Genomic DNA, 20,913 nt, shown 5'->3' with positions numbered 1-20,913 from the left:
CGGACCCTGAATAATCTGGGTCAGGTCCATAGCTATCATGGAAGCAATGAACTCTCGGGCCACTCCCGACGTCTCCCCCAAGGAAGGCAAGTTGAAATCCCCCAGAACCATAAGTCTGGAAAACTCAACCACCAACCCTGAGAGAGCGTCAAGCAGCCCGGGCAGGGCCATTGCCACGCAGCTGGGAGAAAGGTACGCAAGCAACAGGCCCAACTGACCTCCAGGGCCCCACCTCATGAGGAGGGACTCACATCCACCTATCTGCGGGGCAGTGGCCTCCCGCGGACAAAGGGCCTCCTTGATGACAACTGCCACCCCTCCGCCCCTACCCTGAGCCCGAGGCTGATGCAGCACATGGAAACCTGGTGGGCATAATTCAATCAGAGGGACTCCTCCCTCCGGGCCCAACCAAGTTTCCGTAATGCATGCCAGGTCTGCGTCTTCCTCCTCGATCAAATCCCGGATGAGGGGACCTTTATTCACCACAGACCTGGCATTCAAATAGACCAGCCTGAGCTCAGGTACCTGTCCTCCCCCACCCCCGGAAAAGCAGGATGAAGCCAGAGGGTCGGAGCACGCCACCGCTCGAAGATAGCGGAGGCGTGATCCCAGATTTCGATATGGCCCTCTGTTCATCTGTCTGCTGCCATTCCCAATCACTGTGGGGATCACTGTCCCCACCCCATCCCCTCAGGCCCCAAGACCCCCCACCCTGGCCCCCCCATCGACGTGACCTTCTACAAACCTGGACTGAGAGAATATGCACTGTTGCCCAGGTCTGTTTAAAATAAATAGCCCCAAGCAAGTCAGCAATTACTATAGTTTTCTTCATCCTTGAAGAAAGCCATGCCAGAAAAATCTGGATATACTAGAAAAGTCAGATTGGACGAATTATGATTAAAAAGTGCTCCTTACCTGTACATGAACGGAGCTACTGTGGCGGTATTTGGATGGCTGTATTGCTGTTGCGGATGAGGTAGCTGAACACTCACAGTATTGCTTCCTGTTGTCTGGGTGGTACTGTTAGTTGGCCCATTGACAGCATGGCTGCTGCTGCTGGAAGTTAAAGCTGACCACCCTCCCATTCCTCTCCCGTCAGTAGATGCTAAACTTGACGTGGAACTTGAATTCTTGCAATCTAGCTGTGCTTTTGGATGAGAGAGGCTGGTGGCTGGCTTTGTGCTTCGGCTTCTTTCACCTTCTTTTGCAGAGGAACTTGGGGCACTTGAGGATTTCCCTGTGGTGTTTTTCATCCCTGGTTTTGGTATTCCACTATGTGAAGGGGCAGCGGCTTCTTTCTTGGCACTGTTGAGCTTTCCTCCTTTGGGGATAAAGCTTGCAATCTTGGAGGATTTTTTTGGCATTTCGTTTACAGCAGGGGGGACCTGTTCTTCCTTCAGCTCTTCTTTCATGTCAGCTTTTTCTATCACGGAAGTTCTCTGGGCCACATCTTTGTTTTTTTCCTTTTCTTTCTCCTTTTCCTTCTCCTTTTCTTTCTGTTTCTCTTTTTCTTTTTCATTGCCCTTTGGGGAACTCTTTTTATTGGTCAGAGCCCGACTAAATGTCCGTTGTGCAATTCCCTTAAGTGCAATTTTGGGACTATTTGATGTGGGTCCTGGGGTGTTTAAGTTCCGGTTTGCAGCCTCCATCTCCTCACTTTCTTCGAAGTTTGAGAGGCCCTCTAATCTTTCACAGCTAGTGTCCCGAGACCCCGGACATTCAAGAGATGACCCGACTGCTTTGGAACCCCCTTTTGTATTGAAGAGTTTCAGCTTCTCCAGCATTGATTTCTGACCATTGGGAGTAGTTTTGACCATCTCTGGGAGGGGTTTGGGAGATTCCTGAACCTGCTGTTTTACAGTTAATGTGGATGTTGTGGTTGTGTGCTTAGCACTTAATGATTTGCTGCGCCAAGGTTTGACTGCGGAATTGGGCTGGGGGATGGCCGAAGAGTTACTGCAAGTGGCAGCATTGTTGCTACTGCTGCTTTGAACCAAAGAAGTTGCATTTTCATTCATTCCTGTGGGTTGGGGGTCTAAATTGTCTGCTGGTTCTGGGGAGAGAAAAAAAAAGATAAGATACAAGATTGTTGGCACTTTGCGTTTGGATAAAATCTTCAGGTGAACGTGATTTGCTTTCACTGTATTTCAGTATTTAATAGTATTTCAAAAATACAGAAATGACATTTTATACTTTGTCTATCATCTATTTCTGGATTTGAAATAAGATCAGTCTGGGGGGAGGGACTAAATAGTCAACTTTGGGCAAATTTTAAATGTTTTTTTTTCCTATTACAAGTTTACTGAAAACTCCATCTCTTTCTTACTGCTCTGAATCACCCAATCTACATTTCTTTACTCCAATTATAATGATAGAGATTGGAAGCTGTCTAATCAAAGCTATGTTTCAAACAAACAAATAAATAAACATAAACTCAGTCTGTGTGGAACCATCCAGTTTGACAAACTTGAAAAATAATTGAACAAACAATTCCAAATGTAACAAGAATCAAACAAAATAAAACCAACATTTGCATATCAGAATCACCACAAACAAAAAAAGTCCACAACAACCAAACCTTAAATATACATTTCATTTCCTAATCCACAAAGCTGAAATTTCTTATACCTTTATCCTGACAAGAATTCACGTAGGATCAGTTTTATCTTAAACTGACAGCAGCTATATGAAGAAGATATAGCTGAAATATTTCCTTGATGAATTTAAACCCCTTCTACTTTCTTTTTTCTGAAGGCATTTCAGGTTTTGTCTTTTAAAAAGAGAGCTTAAGAATCTCCCTTACTCACCTCTTGAGAGCCACTGCTTTTTAAAGCTACTCCTTGCAAACTTTCTCTTCTGGAGACATTACATCCCAATTACTGCAAACACATCTTCTGTTAGACTGCTGATGTTTCCAATTAGCTTTTGTCATCTCTCACTGTTAGTCTGCCCTGCAGCTTGCTGGGATTAACGGCTTTTACCTGCTATCCTGGATCCTTTAGCAATAAACGGCAGCTAGAGCTTCTTGTGCTTTTTGAACTTAAAAATAAACAGCAACCGGCAGTGAACGTTTGCAGCAGTTTGGAAAAGAACTGTGAATGTTGCTTTCTGAATCATGCACTGCTGAAGCCACAGAGAGTCTCTTTGACTTCACTTTTAACTGCTCACGGAAGAGACAGCTCTGTTGATCTCACCAGTGTGATTTGCATCAAACTGCTTCATATTTCTAAGCACACCCATCTTCCTTACTTAGCAGAGATTTAGGTTTCTAAGAGACTTCTCCTGCAGTCAACTCCCACTGTCCTAACTGAAACAGCAGATGTGCATGCTCATTTTATAGAGAGCAGGCATTGCTAGGATTGGAAGATTTCCAGAGTGTCATTAATTATAAATGATTAAACTAGATAATTTCTATTGCACTTTTTCCCACTCTCACCCACCCACCCCTTAGAGCAGAAGTTTGGAAAAGGGAACCAACTCGGGTCTAAATGCCTCACAGAATGAACTAGATTTATAGATTTTTTTTCTTTTTTGTAGGTGTAGTTAAATACTTAAGCAATCCCTTTTCATTTTGCAATTGGGATAGAAGTTAAAAGTTCACCAGAGGTATGAATACACATGCAGTCAACACATACAAATCAGGTTATGCTAAACATGTCTGAAGAGCCAGATACTTAAATATATGATTTTATACCCAACTGTATGCAAAACTTTAAACTACCTGTACAGATCAAGAAACTAATTTAATTCTACAGCATCAGCTGCAGCAAGGAGGAATTATTCATTATTTTATTCAAAGTTCTGTATCCCATCCTTCTGATGGATATGCATCATTTAGCTACATGTAGATATTAAAGACTGCTTTGAACATTTCCAGAAAACGGTAAAAGTCCTTTTTAAAAAAAATAAAGAAAAATAGTGCCTTAGATCAATGCTGACTTCTGGACTAACCCCTGCAGTTTTTTTGGCAAGGTTTTCAGAAGTGATTTGCCATTGCCTCCTTCCTAGGGCTGAGACAGAATAACTGACCTAAGGTCACCCAGCTGGCTTCATGCCTAAGGCAGGACTAGAACTCAGAGTATCCTGGCTTCTAGCCTTGTGCCTTAATCACTGCATAAACTGGCTTTCTTAGTTCTATCTATAATATTTGTAAACACTTCCCAATTATCCCTCCCCATTATACCTTTTATTATAAGCAGGCTGTTAATTCCTTAAAACAGAGAAGGGTCTTCTGTTATTTTTGTGGAAAACTGATGGTGATGGAGTTATTATTATTATTATTTAGATTTATATACCGCCCTTTCCCGAAGGACTCAGGGCAGTTTACAGGATATTTAAAAGAAAATCAATACAAAAGTTAAAACAATTAAAAAAGATTAAATGAAACCCTGAGAGAAAATAAAAACCCCAGTTAAAATTAAAATTAAAAATTCTCAGCCTGGGCCAGAGAGCTCGAAGAGCCAGGTCTTCAGGTCCCGGCGGAATGAACGGAGATCATAAGGAGTAGTGAAGACAATGGATTCATTCATTTTTGGCTTCTATTTCTCATTCACCTAAATCACAAACTGCAGAAATAGTAGTCACGTCTCGATGCCTGCCATGACTGATTGTACAGAACTTTTGAAATTAGGCTGAAGTTTATGGGCAACCCGGGTAAGAGTTATAGGCAGCCCTTGGGGCATTAATTGCCTAACCTTGCCTTCAATAAAACACCTGTGAATTGTATATGAGAAACTGATGGGTCTAACTATAGGTGGAATCCACAAAATGGACCCATCCCTTCTTTGCTTCAGTTCCAAGTGTGAGTTTGGGACATCTTCACAGATTTGGAAGTTGCAGAGGTGTCAAATGAAATCTAGTAATACTTAATATTTATCCTTGCTTTTGGGAGATCCCTGGACTGTAGTGTTAGGAGTTTACCATGTACTTCCCTTATGACTGAATAAATATTGATCATTATTTCAGCTGCTTTTTCTGGTCATTGCTTTTGGTCCTACTTTAGTGATATACCTTCAAACATTTCATTTCAAAAAGAAGCTCTTTGCACCGAGTGTCTCAGATTGTCTCATTTTGCAATGAATAAAATAAATTCCCACCTGTCATCTTCCCTGAGGCAGTTTTGTTTCTTCAAGAGTGTTTGCCAACTTTACTTGACAACAAGTGAGACATGTTCAAATTCAAAATATGGTTAAGCTAAATAACCACTTTCTCCCCTCCTTTCAAAGGAAGAGCTCGACTTGGAATTTACTTAATTCCCAGTGTTTCTGTTACAGATTCGCTGGTGGTCCCATTTGAATGCCAATGCATACTGTACCATAGTTAGTTTGAATTTCATCAGCTCCTGTAATATCTTGACTGCAAATTCAAACCTAGCCACTCACAATGAAACTATGTCAATAGTTTAAATTGTTCTGTGAAATGTTTGTGTAAGAAGAACTGGAGAAAACGCATATAATTTCCCATCATTTGTCAAGTTAAACCTAAACACAGGCTGCTTCCTTATGGTTACCAATAGCTACAGAGATTTGTCAGAAATAAAGAAAATTACTTCTAGAAGATAATTCTAACTAACTTTAGTCACTGGGGAGAGTAAAAATGAGTTTATAAACACTAAGGGATGGGAGGGGCAAGTTTGTGTGTGGGAAATCTGTGTCCTCCCAAATATTAAGCCTTGGGAGACAACCTCTCACTGTCCCCCACACAGAATTACAGTAGGGTGAATTTACTATCATTTGCAATTGTCAGTTAAATGCAGCTGGTCTTTCTGAGAGAAAGCAATGGTTTCCCTCAGATAACATGTATGTGTCTTCCCGTACTATTTCTTTAAAGGTCCTAGAGGTATAATGAATCATGGAACTGCAGTTAGTTTGCTTCCCCACTTGCTAAACTAAGTATTACATGACAAATGGTGCATCTCCATCCAAGAATAAACAAAGTCCAGATTGACCACTTTGAGATTACTCAATTCTACAGTTTGATCTACCAGCAGTGATAGATGACGTTAGTGGTGTTCCATGTAACCCATCAGTATCCATGGAGAGTAGGTGGGTGCCCTGGCCACTTTCTGGTTGGGGACAGAAAGCATGTGCCAAAAGTGTGGGAATCACATGGTCTCAACCCTTAAGACCTGGCTTTTTCCTTTAGGCCCTGGGCCAAGAAATTATGTAAGTCATTTCAATATGGGACTTTATTGAACATAGTGATATATATGTCCTGGTCCCCATTGTAGAATCTTGGGCTCTTGTCCCTTTTTTGCCCACTGCTAGCCTTAAAGTTTCATGCCCCAAATGTGTTTGTCTTCTGCATATATAATTGATTGCTGCAAAACCCTTGCCGTGGTACATACATTTGCAGAGGTACATACATTTGTAATCATCTAGGGATAATCTTATTTTCTAACCCATTTGGCAGGGAAAAGGTATGAGACAGCTTAAATTAGCAGAGGTGTGAAATTCACTCGTGAACTAAAAAAGTTTTGGCAGGAAAAATGGAACTACAGCCCAATCTTGTTTGGGAAAATTTGATTAATTGCATATAAAAGAAGCAAAACAAGGCTGTTGAGTTCAATATGATTTACATTTGAAGGTGCACATTGCAAAACATTACTGAAGATTCAGTCAAAGGACTAAAGCTACTCAAAGGAAATAGCCAATAGACTTTGATTCTGTACCATGAATAGTCAGAATGTTCTTCATGGCACAAGGTTTGACACTATTTTATACCAATTGTTATAGATGAAATTTCTACTCAAAGGAATGGAATATACCTCATGAGCAGACTGAAGCAGAATACCCCTGTACTGAAGACATACCTGTGGGAAGTGATGGATTTACAGTAGGCTGCAATTTATTTGATGGCATCCTCAATTAGCCCACCACAGTAACACAAAATGAAAGTAGTTATAGGTCTGATACAAAAGAGGGATTGCCCATTTTATAGTCCCCGTAGCCATTAAGCTAATTATAAAAATTACTAGGATTCACAGAGTAGGAAATTGATTGAGTCTCGGGGGATAGTTCAGATTAAGCAAGGAAAGAAGTGCATATGTTTAGATTGTTTTGCAGCTAAGGAAGCAGGTACATAAATAACTTTTCTCAGTGCCACTATAACCTTGGTCACTAAATAAATAGTTGTAAGTCAAGGACTACTGTACTCTATGAGTTATACTCTGTTTTTTTTCTCTCCCATAGTTAAGGTTTAATGGATACTTGGCCATTCTCTTGATGGCTTTAAAAGATAACTAATTTATATTGGCATAAAAGTTCTTGCTAGCTTAGGAAGCCCCAGTTCTAGTTTGATAGCTTAATTTAATGCACATGGGTCTCTTGAAAATTCAAATGTCCTTAAATATTTCTCTTCAATCCTGCTCTTTAAAACTCACCCTGGATAACAAAAATCAAGCAACCAGCTCCAGAAAATCCAGCCCTGATATAAAAACCCCAACCAAGCTCTTTGTAGCCACTTGACATAACAGAAGGAACTAGTATAACGCATACACCATAAAAGGGTGTTCAACTTGATCTTAAATTGTACAGTCTTTTCCTACTCACACATCTAATTTAAAATCACTCAGTATAGCTCCTGGATCCATAGGGAACAGCTTGCATAATTCTTCCCCCTACTTCATGGGTGTCAAACTTGATTGCGTCACGTGACGTATCGCAACGTGTCGTGACGTATCGCGATGTTTTTTGCCTTTGGGGAGCCGGGGTGGGTGTGGCCTGTGGGTGACGCCAGCCACCAGTTTGACACCCCTGCTTAGTTCAACAACATCATTCGCACCTTTCTTTGTGCTCATGTTAGAGACACATAAACAACAATGAAATTATTCACAGTTGGCTTTGCTTGGCACCTGATCTATTGATGAAGTTATTTCTTCAGTTTTGAATTTTGTTGATTTACTATCCTAGGGACAGATTTGGAAGAGAAAGAAAGAATCTAAATTGTGTTTTCTCTCCCTCCCTCTCTCTCTTTCTCTAGTGTATACACATCAGTAGGCTACTTTTCCGTTTCTGAGCTGTTTTTGAGCAGTTTTGCCAGCTTATCAACCTTTACGCATCCCATTCTAAAGATTTAGTTTTTCAGTCTCCTTTGTCCTCAGACAAGCAAACTTTGCTCTTAAGACACAGCAAGTTTCATTTTAAAAAAAACCCTGATAAATAATACATAGAAAGGATAATTGCATTTTTTAGCAGCTGATCACAGCTGATCTTTTTTTTCAGATGTCTTTCAGTTCATCATTGAACAACAGTAGTCCCAAACTATCTTTCACATAAGGACAAGGCACCTGATGCCCTAACTCCTTGCATCTTTCATCATCAACGGTCATCAAGACATTTTAGAGCCGTAGTGGCGCAGTGGTTAGCTTGCAGCATTGCAGGCTAATTCTGCTGACTGCCAACAGTTCAATCCTGACCAGCTCAAGGTTGACTCAGCCTTTCATTCTTCCAAGGTCGGTAAAATGAGGACCCAGATTGCTGGGGGCAAAAACATCTAGGGAAGTGATTGAAGCCTGGGAAATGGTGCCCCTGTATTCTTTCTAGAGTCTCAACATCTTTTTTACATCATGGTGACCAAAACTGGATGCAGTATTCCAACTGTGGCCTTACCAAGGCATTGTAAAGTGGTATTAATACTTCACGTGATCTTGATTCTATCCCTCTGTTAACTGTTTTGATTCTATCCCTAGCATTAACTGTGTTGGCTTTTTTGGCAGCTGCAGCATACTGCTGGCTCATATTTAAGTGATTGTCCACTAGGACTCAGAGATCCCTCTCACAGTTACTACTATTGAGCAAGGTACCCCCTATACTATATCTGTATATTTGGTTTTCTTGCCTAAATGTAGAAGATTACTTTTTTCACCATTGAATTTCATTTTCTTAGATAGCGCCCAGTGTTCAAGTCTGTCTAGAAGGCAAGGGCTTGGCAGCAGAAGCAAACAACAGCCAACAATTTCATAGCCAGCCAATAACACCCCAATCAACATCTAAAAAGACACATTCAAGAGGCACCATATAAATACCACACAGAGAGCACACAACTCTGCTAGAGAGAAGTTCCCTGAAGATGGGCTCCAGTACGAGTCCAAAAGCTCGGAAGACAAAGTCTCTGGCCATGGTGGCCGACCTGGATTGGATCCTGCAACATTATCCTGGGACACGTATATTCACCTTCATTCATGCAACATGCTGACTCTGTAAACTGCCGAGAGACTGTAAAGCACTGTGAAGAGGTATGTAAGTCTAAGTGCTATTGCTATTGCTTGCCATCATTGGTTTGGACTATGCTCATTTGTAGTTTAGCAGCGTCCGCAGAGCTGCTAATGAACACATTCAACATGTCTTATTTTTAATAAAGATTCTTGTTGCCTTCCCAAGCAAAACTGAGGTCCCAGAGTTGTTCTGCGGCATCTGGATTGCTTAAACTCAGTTCAGATAATTCAAAAAAGAGGTGAATGAAAGTAATCAAAATTATCAGAAGAAATATTTTTTCCAATAGGAGTCTTGACTGTAATATTATATCAGAACAATCAAGAAAACTTCCCACTTTAAGGTTTTGGAAAACCTTTACAGGAAGATACTTCCACTATTTTTAAAAACTGTAGGGGAAACAGTCTAGTACATTTGAATTATTTTGAGTCCCACCCAAAAATAAATACTTTGTACAATCTTTAAAGTATATTATGCTTTCATGTTTATAGGAGTAAAAAAAAACACAGTCTAGTACTACCACTTATCAGATTGCTATAATCAGAAGCAAAAATGGTGTTCTGAAAACATTCAGGGCTACTTATTTTGCTCATAGAAGTGATATTAAAAGGAAAAAAAGCTTGCATGATTCTTTATTTGAAACAATATTTACGTTCTACTTTCCAATTTTTAACACCCAAGATTGCTGTTAGAAAGACATTTAAATATAAATTGTTCATGGCCTAAATAGACTTTAGATGTTTACCAAAGGTATAAAACCATCCCAATGAAAATCTGTAGGCACCCTTCTCAAATATATGTAGAACTAAGCTAAATATAGGCAACGGGACTTGAAGTTATACAGAAAAAGTGGGTTCATTTTCCAAGCTGAGGAAGATTTTATTTGGTTTAGTGTTTAGTGAAAACATATACAAGAGAAAAGGTACATAAAACATATTCTTTAAACATTATTAACTTGTATGTTGATAAATTACCGTAATAGATCTGGCATTTGTGTCTTCACCGCAGTTCTTTCCAAGATTGGTTTCAAAAGAATAATGTTTAGACACAAGTACTGTGTGTAAGCTCCACCAACTCTAATGTTTCCCATTCATATATATTTTTCCATTGAATGTGCCAGGTTCCATCCAAATATAATTGCTGGCTGAGTTACAACAGTAGCGTTTGGATCTTTGTGCACAGAACCATTGCATTTACATTGGAGACTTTAAAACTACTGGGACTGGAGGATTCCAAAGCGGGAGTCTTCACACAGCTAAAGGGTATAAATTGGGGACGGCTGGGTTTTTTGTTGTTTTTGTGTCTGTCTGTGTGTGACAATGCTCCAATGAAATTCCATAACCACACTTATTCATATACACATGAATGAACACACACACAGTTTTGTATAAAGTAAATATTTTTTTATGAAATGTTTTAAAACAGCCACAGTGCAACAGGCTGCATAGTCAAGGGCTACTGAAATCAGCCAGAGGAGCTCTTTTAAAGACAGTTGGCTCCAATATTTAGCATGTGGGGAAGCCTTCTCCTGTTAAGGAGAGTCATTTAACTCAGCGTTTCCCAACCTTAGGAACTTGAAGATGCGTGGACTTCAACTCCCAGAATTCCCCAGCCAGCATAGCTGGCTGGGGAATTCTGGGAGTTGAAGTCCACGCATCTTCAAGTTCCTAAGGTTGGGAAACGCTGATTTAACTCATCCCCTTTCAATATTTAGGAAGAGACTAAAAGCTCTTAATTTTTAATTTATTCCAAGGTGCAATTTAAATTCTAACTGCACAACAGTGCCTAGTTGACTTACTTTTTCACTATTGTAAGCTGAAATTAAAAAAAAACCAACTGTATCTGGATAGAATTTTGATTCAGAGAGAGAGAGAGATAAGAAGTTTAACTGCAGTGTGTAAACCAATGTATGAATGTATGAGTCTAGAAGCAAGAATGGTGTGCAAGTATAGAAGAAGTACAGGACAACTATGCCGCTTTCTTTCTTACTGTTCCTTTCTGCAATCATTGTCCCTTTGTTCTGCACTGTTTTTATGTTTTCTGCATTGTTCCTTGTGTTTTTTAAATGTTTTAATAATTGTAAACTGCCCAAAGCCATTGGAAGTTGGGTGGCATATAAATTTAATAAATTATATTTTATATTATATTCATTATAATTCATGAATGGTGTTTTAAACCAGGTTTATGCTTCCTTTCCTTTTTCTTATCTCAAGCCTTTAGTTTCTCTGGTTAACATTTCTGACTCCTTTCCTGCATTCTGTACAATGTTGCTTACCCCAAAAGGGAATAATATAATAAGCATGGATATATTATATTCAGAAATATCAAAGTAATACTGACAGGTTTTTTAGTGTGTAAATTAGTTTGTATTTTTGTTATAAAGGCACCCCCCCCAACTTTGGCGGTGTTGGAACACCTGAGGAAAAATGTTTTACTCTTCAGCTGTTGCTAGCTTTCCTGTTTTTGCCTTCAAAGTAGTAGCCACTAATAATGAATCTGAGCTTTATTTCAAAACCTTATTGATTTTTGACATTTGGACAAACTGTAGCTAATCCCTTCCAGTTACTGAAAATTTACCACCCCTTGCCCTTCCTCCCTTCTTCAACTAACCTACTTGTTGGCTTCAGTCATCCTACTTCAGTTGGCACAGTCAAAAATCAAATTTACTGATGATATGGCAGTTTGTCCAGAAAGAGACAGGTAAATTAAAGCATATCAGAGTTTTTGCTGGCAAATCACATTAATAGTTAGAGCATACAAGAGATCTTAGTAAAGCTATCTATCTTTACAATTACCCATCTCTAGCATTTGTTTTAGGAAGGACACATTTATTTATTATGCAATTAAGCCAAAGAGCTTTTCTGGGAAAATGTTAGAAAAAAAAAGTTAAAACATAGTTTAAAACATGTATTTTACAGGTAATGTATATATTGCCACACAAATACCAATGGAGTTGAGTGAAATAATGTTTGAATAAAGTCTAGCCAATAGATATCATTTCTTAAGGGAAAACACTCAGAATTCAACAAAATGGGATATATCCTTTTATATCCTTTAATGTCATAGTGGGGTATTTTTATATCTAAAGCTTAAACAAGTCATTTTGTATGGTATTCTGGCAACTACAAATAGAGGAAAGAAAGAATACATGCAGTCAGTACTAAATCTATTTTTTCAAATGGCTTAAATTTCATACATACTGCATTTGGAAATAAATTTTTCATGCTTGACATGAGTCAAACTTACACTTAGGATTGTACTGTAATGAAATTGTGAGAAAATTCTTTGCACATATTTTTATATTCCAGGTTCTGGTTTTCAGACTATGAATGAATATATTCTGGCCTTCAAAACTGTACATGGGTATAACTTAGTTCTTCCTTGTGGTAATAATGAAGGAAGGAAATTGTGAAAAAAAAGGATTTTCATAAAAAATGATTAAGGACTCTTTTATGTTTGCTTGAGTGAAATTCAGACTTTTCTCAACTAAGTTTTTTTTAAAAAAAACAACTATAAAATTGAAAGATACTGTGCAACAGAATGTTAGAAAACAATTAAATACACTACAATGTCTTTCATAACTTGGTACCCTCCAGAAATTATTCTGACACACAATTCCAGCTGAAAAGATCTTTGTTTATAACTGGGAATTTGGGAATAATTGTCCAATACATTGGAGAACATCAGATTAAAAAGTTTGCACTGAACACTGATTGATAGAGAAGAGAACTATTTCTCCAGGTGTATACTGCCATCTGCAGGATTATTTTCAGGTCCAGCTTACAAAGAGAAACATTTTAGATAAAATATTCCTCTGTTAAAGAATATTACAAGGACTTGTAACATTAAAATTAACAGCATGATTCTAGGGTTAAATGAAAAGAAGGACTGGCACATAACCCAAGCAACCACTGCAATTAAAGAAGTAAATCACTTTGGATGGAACAAACTTAAAATATTCAATTTCAGAAATGCTATTTGTTAGTCCAGTTCAATGACATGTTGGGATATGCTATTGAGATGTCTTGTAATGGTTTGTTAAGGTTTAATGTTATAACCATGTTTCAAGAGGCACTTCATTTATTTATTTGTATTTATTAAATTTCTACACCGCCCATAAGTGACTCTGGATGGTTTATCACAAAACTGTCCTTCAACTCAAACTATGAAAGGAACAGTGTTTCATGGGAACAGACTTCAACTGGAATTAGAGCACTTCTATGATTATTTAAATGGTTATATATACAGCCAATGAGAAATATGCAATGGGATATGAAATGCAAGGGGTTTAAAGATAAATACACCCTAAGAGATAGAGTACAGAATGATGAATGTAAACCTTCTGTGCTGATAATTTACATTTATTTAGACTATAGCAAAATGCTACAAGTAATTAAGAAGATTCCAGCATGACCTAATCTGAAGGCAGAAGTTTCTGATAGCACAGTTTATTCAGAGGGAACAGAAAAAAGACAATGGATACTTTACATAAGGATGCCTAAGTGGAACTGACAATTCAGAAGTGAAGCACAGTGTTTAATTACAGCGAAGCTGACAGGCAGCAGTTCACATTATAAGCTTGAATGCTTCATTATTTTCTATATAAACCCAAGTGCCCAAGATGACATTAAAGCTGTGTTCAGTTAAGGGCAAACAAAAAAAAACCCTCCTTAAGAGGTCAAAATGTTCAACAGTTCACATCAAAAGCACAATGTTTAGACTGTCTATTATTATTACAAAATCATCAGTGACAATGAATAGAACATTATAAACTAAGGAAGGCTACTGGATATGATATTGGTGTCTTAAGAAATCAGTGCATTTCATTTCTATTCACTTGAACAGTGAGCAGTGATGTTTATATAAAGGATGAATGTATAGCTCACACTGAGAACTAGCAACATTTTATTTCTAGCAAGTTTTTCAATTGCCCCTGGGTCATTTTTTGATAGGTTGTTTTAACCACAATGCTTAAATACTTCATAAATTAACAGTTCAGTCCTTTTTCTTTAAGGAAGTAGAGAAGTTATTGATCCTCCATGAATTCCCATCCAATCCACAGAGCTCTTGATCCAGGTACATAACCTTTGTGTGGCTGAGCTCACTTTTTTTAATCTCTCCAATCTACTTTTATTCTGGCTTTTTGGAGTATTTTGGTCTCATTCCTATTATTTCTTTTTCAAGCTATATAAGAACTTTTAATTAAACTCCAGTAATCTCATGGAGCTCTACACTGTGGCCCCTTATCACTAGACAAATTCTAGTAATCTAAAATCCCAATCTGACTAGAAGATGCACTGTATTAAAAAAGATTAAAACAATTTTGTTACATCCAGGTAGAAATCTTTCTTTTGTTATGTTTTTCTGAAAGTTATGTTTTTCTGAGACAATTATCCTTGTCTGAAAATGACTTCACATACACAGGACGAAGTGATGCTTTAACTGATTTTTGAAGATGGCTATCATTGTGTGAGTATTTTTTTTCATTTGTTTTTAATAAAACATAAAGGGGTGGGAGAAAGACAGAAATATGCATATGCTGCCAGTCCCAGTTGGGCATTATTTGTACGTAGGCTAATCTTTCTTTGCTATGAATGTGTTTATGTGAGTAGGAATGTTTCCAGAATTGCAACAAAAGTGATACCATTCCAAATGGACAGAAAATAAGAAAATGGAACTTATTCAATCAATCAGGAAGGAAATCTGGCCTGAGAAAACTCGAGCTGAGAAGTTATGAATCTAGATTTATAAGAAACATGTCCATTTTCAGTCCCACCACTGATCTAAAGGAGAAACTTCCTAACAGTGAAAATAATTAACCAGTGGAATAGCTTGCCTTCAGAAGTTGTGGGTGCTACATCACTGGAGGTTTTAAGAAAAGACTGGACAGCCATTTGTCTGGAATGGTATAGGATCTCCTGCTTGAGCAGGGGGGTGGACTAGAAGACCTCCAAGGTCCCTTCCGGCTCTATTCTGATTCTTATATCAATCCCTCATATTCAATTCACCTCCCGTCTTGACTATTGCAACATGAACTACATGTGGGGCTGCACTTGAAATGTATCCACAAGGTTCAATTGGTTCAAAATGCAGCAGCCAGTATGGTTTTGTGCAAGCCTAGATGTGCACATATGTCATCTTTCCTGAAGGAGCTGCATTGACTGCCGATTTGCCTCTTGCTCCAATTCAAGGTGCTGGTTTCATCTTTAAAGCCCTACATGACTTGAGACTGTGATGGCTCCCTCCCTAATAGAACATTATGCCTGTGGTGATAAGATTAGCCCCCACTTTGACAGTCTTTTGCAAGGCTCTGAAGACCTGGTTTTGCCAACAGTCCTGGGTAACCCAGAATGTTATGGAGCCCATCGAGTGACTTATTTGATTGACTGATTATTGTGAAAAGGGATTTGGGAGGTTATTGCTTTATGTATTGGGTTTTTATATTTGTAAGCTATCTGAAGTCATTGAGAGTGAGTTGCGCAGCTATATAAACTTTCTTAGGTTAAAAAAAGTTATATATTCATTTTTTGTGCTTGATTTTGGATCTTAATTTGGATATTTTTGAAAAACACATTTTATCACACTGCATTTGTACTGTGATGAATTTTAATTTTGTATTTTAATTTGCTTTATTGTGTAAATCACTTCAAGATGCTTTGTGATAAATGCATTCAATAAATATATTTTTATACCCTTTGAAATTAGCATTATATCAAAATGTATAAAACACTACATCGTATTTTACTTCCTTTTAACTCAAGTAAAAGGACTTTCAGTAAGCTTAATTCAACAGAGCACCTTTTAAGAATACATATAAAATCTGCATTCATAATGAGTTCTTCATTTTTATGTAACAATAGAACACAACAGTACATGTACAGCTATCAACCCTGTACTCAATGATCCTTGAAATTAAATTTAAACCATGTGCATTCAAAATCCCTTCATCCTCTCCATGGCAAATAGGGAGTAAAAGTCAACAGGCTAATTTATTATTCAAAAACACCGGAGATGCACTTGAGATGTTTACTTTTGCTGCTGCTCTTAATTAAGAACATGCTACTTCAAAGGGACTGATTTTCTGCTCCTACTTCCCTGGACTGATAGCATTTTCTAAACAACAAAACAAAATTATATGGATGGTGGTGGGAAAGGTTATAGACTAACAAGGGATCTGCTTCAGTTATGTTGAACTGCAGCCAAATGGTTTCAAATAGAAAACTTTATAGATATTGCATACCATTTCAACCTTCACTTTTACTTTATTTTCTAATAACAAAATAGAGCACATGTGTAAAGCTAAATCTAGAATTAGCAGGAATCCTTTTAATGGATCTCTAAGAAATCTAACATAAGTTCATCTGATTGTAGCAACTAGGCATTAATTTTAGATGCAAGTAATTATTCTCAGTAGGCTACCTTTTTGGCTGACAAAACACTTCTGAAATAAGTGAATGAAGTTGCACATTTTTCTCTGCAGATCACAGATGCACGTTTTAGATTGTCCAAATTGGATTGGAAAACTTTCTAGCTAAACGCCTGAAGAACTACTACAAGATGGATTAGACAGAGCAAATCTCTATCACAGTGGTTCTCAACTTGTGCTCTGTGGGCCCCTGAGGGTCCCCGATGTCATAACAGGGGGGTCTGCAAATGCTTGAAGAGATGTTATAATTTAAATCCTGAGTTAAATCTTGGTGGCCCAGGGCTACAAAGGGTATTATTTAAAGGGGGTCTGTGGTGAAGAAAAGGTTGAGAATCACTGTTCTACCATGTTTATGCAAGGCAGTTTCCTATCATCTTATATATATTTGAATACCTCCCCCTCCCCGAACGTGGTCTCAAAACATACAATTATTGTTACAGACTTTTGTTTTGAATTCAAGGGGCTATGGCAATGTGGAGGGGAGAGGAATGCATCATGGAAGGCTGGAACAGAATATCTCATAAAATGGCCACAAAGCAGGTGTGGTTACCCTTCAAGTTGGGAAAGGGCAGAAAATCAGAGAAAAGCCATTTCATGTCATTCTTCAATACAGTGTTTCATTCTTCATACAGGATGTCCTTAACTTACAACAGTCTGTTTAGTGACTAGTTTCAATGGCACTGAGAGTGACATAGGACCAGTTTTCACACTTACGAATGTTGTGGCATTCCCATGGTCACGTGATCAAATTCAGATGCTGGGCAACTGACTCATATTTATGATGGTTGCAGTGTCCCAGGGGTCATGTGATCCTCTTTTGTGATTTTCTGACAAGCAAAGTGAAGCCAGATTCACTTTACAGCTGTGTTACTAACTTAACAACTTCAGTGATTCACTTAACAACTGCGACAAGAAAGGTTGTAAAGTGGGGCAAAACTCAGTTAACAAATGTCTGGCTTAGCAACAGAAATTTTGGGCTCAATTGTGGTTGTAAGTCGAGGACAACTTGTATGCAGCAAATCCAACCAACGAATTTCCTTTAATATAAATTAGAGGGCAAGCTTCTCGGAACTCCCACGTTTTTGTACAATCCCAACATCTTCAGCATATCTGATACCTATAGATTAACCTATGTGAAAAATATATAATTCAGTTCTTAAACAATACATATACGGTAAATGTTGTGTCACATCTTTTCTTATGACAGACTTATTGAACAAGAAAAATGAAAACAGGAGAACACCTAAATTTTCCAGAAATTGCACAATACCACATCAAAAGGGTCTTACTGGCCAAATTAAGTTGTATTTTAAACATGCTTGAAAATGATTAACTTTGGCTGAATCGTGTCATTTATTTACAATTGTGTTTTTTTTAAAAAAAAAATCTGATCGGGTTTTTATGCAGTTTTTGAGAATAGCACGTGCAGCGTACTAATGAAAAAAAATTCAGCTCACTTACCTTTCTCACTGCTACTTGCTAGAAGGGAGGGTGGGCTTGTGGGCTTGGATTTATCATAGTTGTTAAAGCTCTGGCTGCGCCTATTGTTAGCATTTGCTGGACCACGGGTTTTTATTTCGCTGCCTGCAGCTGAAACCCTTGTGGTAGGACCTGGAAGCCTGTTTTCAAGGTAAAAAGAAATAAGTCAATAGGCTTGATCTCCAAATGTAAATGGAGTTGGTTTAAAATTCCTTATCAAATTGGAGGAGGGCTTACCTCCTCTATAAAGACAACTGGCCCAAGTGAAGAGCTCCATGAAGACTCATGTGCTTCTATGCAGTTCTACTGCAAAAGCTTCTCTTACTAGATATCTAGGACATATATCTACTTGGACCAGCTTTTTCCCACTGTAGGAAACCGATTAGCGTTTTTGTGGGGGAGATTTCACATCCCTTCCAAACTGGATATTGGAGCTTGACATACTACTGAATATCTAGGCATCAAAACATTTAAATCTAAATGTTGGATTCTGCTGTGAGCAAAACATTCTGCTTTAAGGAGCTCCAGTGGTCTTTGTGAAAAACCTATCACCTTGAGACAGTGTTTCCTCAGTTTCTCAGTTCTAGTTATGCTTCCTGCACTAGTTAGAATTTTTTTTCTGCACCAAATCCCAGAGAGGAGTTAACATTTCTGTATCTGGATATGCAGGCTGCAACATGCCACACAGTTGTTAATTACACTGATTTCTTCTCAACCTAAGTATATGCTAGATTACAAATGAAGGCTTTAATTGAAAGAATCCTTACATATGAACATTACCTATATGAACATTAACCATGACATGACGGATTATGTTTTGAGAGAGAGAGAGAGAGACATAGATAGTAGATATATAGATATACAGACAGACAATTAGACAGACAGACAGACAGACATTCTTGCCTCAATGATCAACTTCTAGAGTTGATATTCAGTGCTCTAGATTGAAAATATGCAGCATGATCCTTAGTAGTTTTGCTCTGGAACAAGCCCCACTCAGTTCAGTGGGACTGATTTCCAAATATGTGTATTTAGGGTTGATTCTTTTAACGTTTGCGTGCTTAATGTCCACATTTTTAATAAAGTTACACAGAACAAAACAAAATGAATATAAGTCACCTTTGATGCAACATATTTCAAATTTCTCCTAAAGGTATGTACCTTTACGCACCTCATCTTCATTTAACAACAATTTGTGTGTGGTATGGAAATTTTCAACAGTTAATACCTTTTTAACCAGAAAGCATTTTGATGTGTCATTGTTGTCAGTTATCACAATAGCTAACTTCACTTTTCTTTACCGAGTGCAGAATGCAATGCTCTTGAGATGTACCGTAATCCCTTTGGTTAACACATTACAAACCTTTGTTGCTTCCAGTGGCATTTTTATGACTGTAAAAAGGAAATGTTGGCAATGTTTCCTTCCCAACAGTTTCTAGAGAGTGACCAGGAAGTAGAGAGGAGAGAAAAGGGAGCCAAAAAGAAAGGTCAGCCTTAGAAAATGCATGCACATGCCTTCAAAGCTTACTGACAACATATTCAAACACAAATCAACATCTTTAGCTCTCTGCTTTTGTGGCTACTGAATCAGAATATAAGTCTTGCTTTTTCCAAGGATGAGGTCTGCTGTTTTCAGATGCTTCTGAAGAAGCAGACCAAAGTAAGCAGATTAAGACAACCATTAGAGAATTGTACGTGGCAGTCATCACAAATGCACACATAAACAGCTTTTGATAGAGAAAGAGACCTAAACAAAAACTCTAAGGGTGGAGTCAGAACAGACTTAGAAGGAAAGTAACCAAAAAGAAAGTATGATTTCACTTTGCATGCTTTGGTGGGACTGGCATTGACTAGAGAAAGGGCCATTCATGCAGAGCTAGCATTGAAGAGAACAGATTTAACACCAAACTTATATCAATCCATATCTGCCCATTATGTTTGCTTGGTATCCGAGAACACTTCTCCCATATCTCCTTCTAACCACATGAAATGGAATAAAACTACACAGACATTCCTTCTCAAGAACCCAGACATGGACAATTTCAAAAGATAGATTTACAGGTAGAAGCACTGTCCAGTTTTGTTCAAAATATCTCTTAAGTTTTCTCTCTTGCTGTGGTTGCATTTGAGTATCTATCTATCTATCTATCTATCTATCTATCTATCTATCTATCTATCTATCTATCTATCTATCTATCTATCTATTTATCATCTATCTGCTTACCTACCTACCTACCTACCTACCTACCATCTATAGCTGTCTAATTCTTAATCTCACATTATGTCCAATTTGACTGTAATTGAAGATCTTTTGTACTTACAGACTAGACAAATGTAATGGTGGTGAAACAAGAGTGATGGAATGGGCATTTTACTGTAAAATGTAGCTATTTTCTGCACCATAGAGTGAATAGGTAGCTGAGAGGCAGGCAGATAAATTACAGAACAGAAGTAATATCTTGCAGTTTGTGGTCAAAAAGGCATAGCATAACGTTGCATTCCAAAATTCAGATTTATGGGGCATTTCTCTTAAAGTTTATCACAAGAACTTTAATCTGTGATAAATAACATAGGCATTTCTAAAGATTAGAGAAAAATGAATGGACTGAAAACCTTATTACTCATTCCCAGGCAGATTAGAAATTTGCTATTATAAGACAGTGAGAAAAAAAGATGACATGTATGCCATTGTGTTCCATCACTTGACACAGGAGATACACTCACTGCTATTTGTTAGTGTTGAGAACTAATTGGACTTTAAATGCAATCAAGAGTAATTAGAAAGAAAGTTAAAAC

The 20,913-nt window shown here is 37.9% G+C and overlaps 1 protein-coding gene across 1 annotated transcript in view; it reads right to left on the bottom strand.

Annotated features, from left to right (window-relative positions):
- The window catches only part of NAV2 (neuron navigator 2), a 197,750-nt gene that overhangs the window by 172,911 nt on the left and 3,926 nt on the right, over positions 1–20,913 (bottom strand). Inside the window, exons 3-4 of the mRNA XM_081343733.1 lie at positions 18,100–18,257; positions 916–2,053 (exon numbers count right to left, since the gene is read on the bottom strand). Of these exons, the coding sequence (XP_081199859.1) occupies positions 916–2,053; positions 18,100–18,257 (1,296 nt within the window). The remainder of the gene's footprint in view (positions 1–915; positions 2,054–18,099; positions 18,258–20,913) is intronic.

Source organism: Vipera berus (genome assembly GCF_964194415.1).
Source record: "Vipera berus genome assembly, chromosome: 1".
NCBI classification, from domain to species: domain Eukaryota; kingdom Metazoa; phylum Chordata; class Lepidosauria; order Squamata; family Viperidae; genus Vipera; species Vipera berus.
The sequence above is the reverse complement of the archived record's forward strand: the minus strand, read 5'-3'. Positions and strand labels throughout refer to the sequence as shown.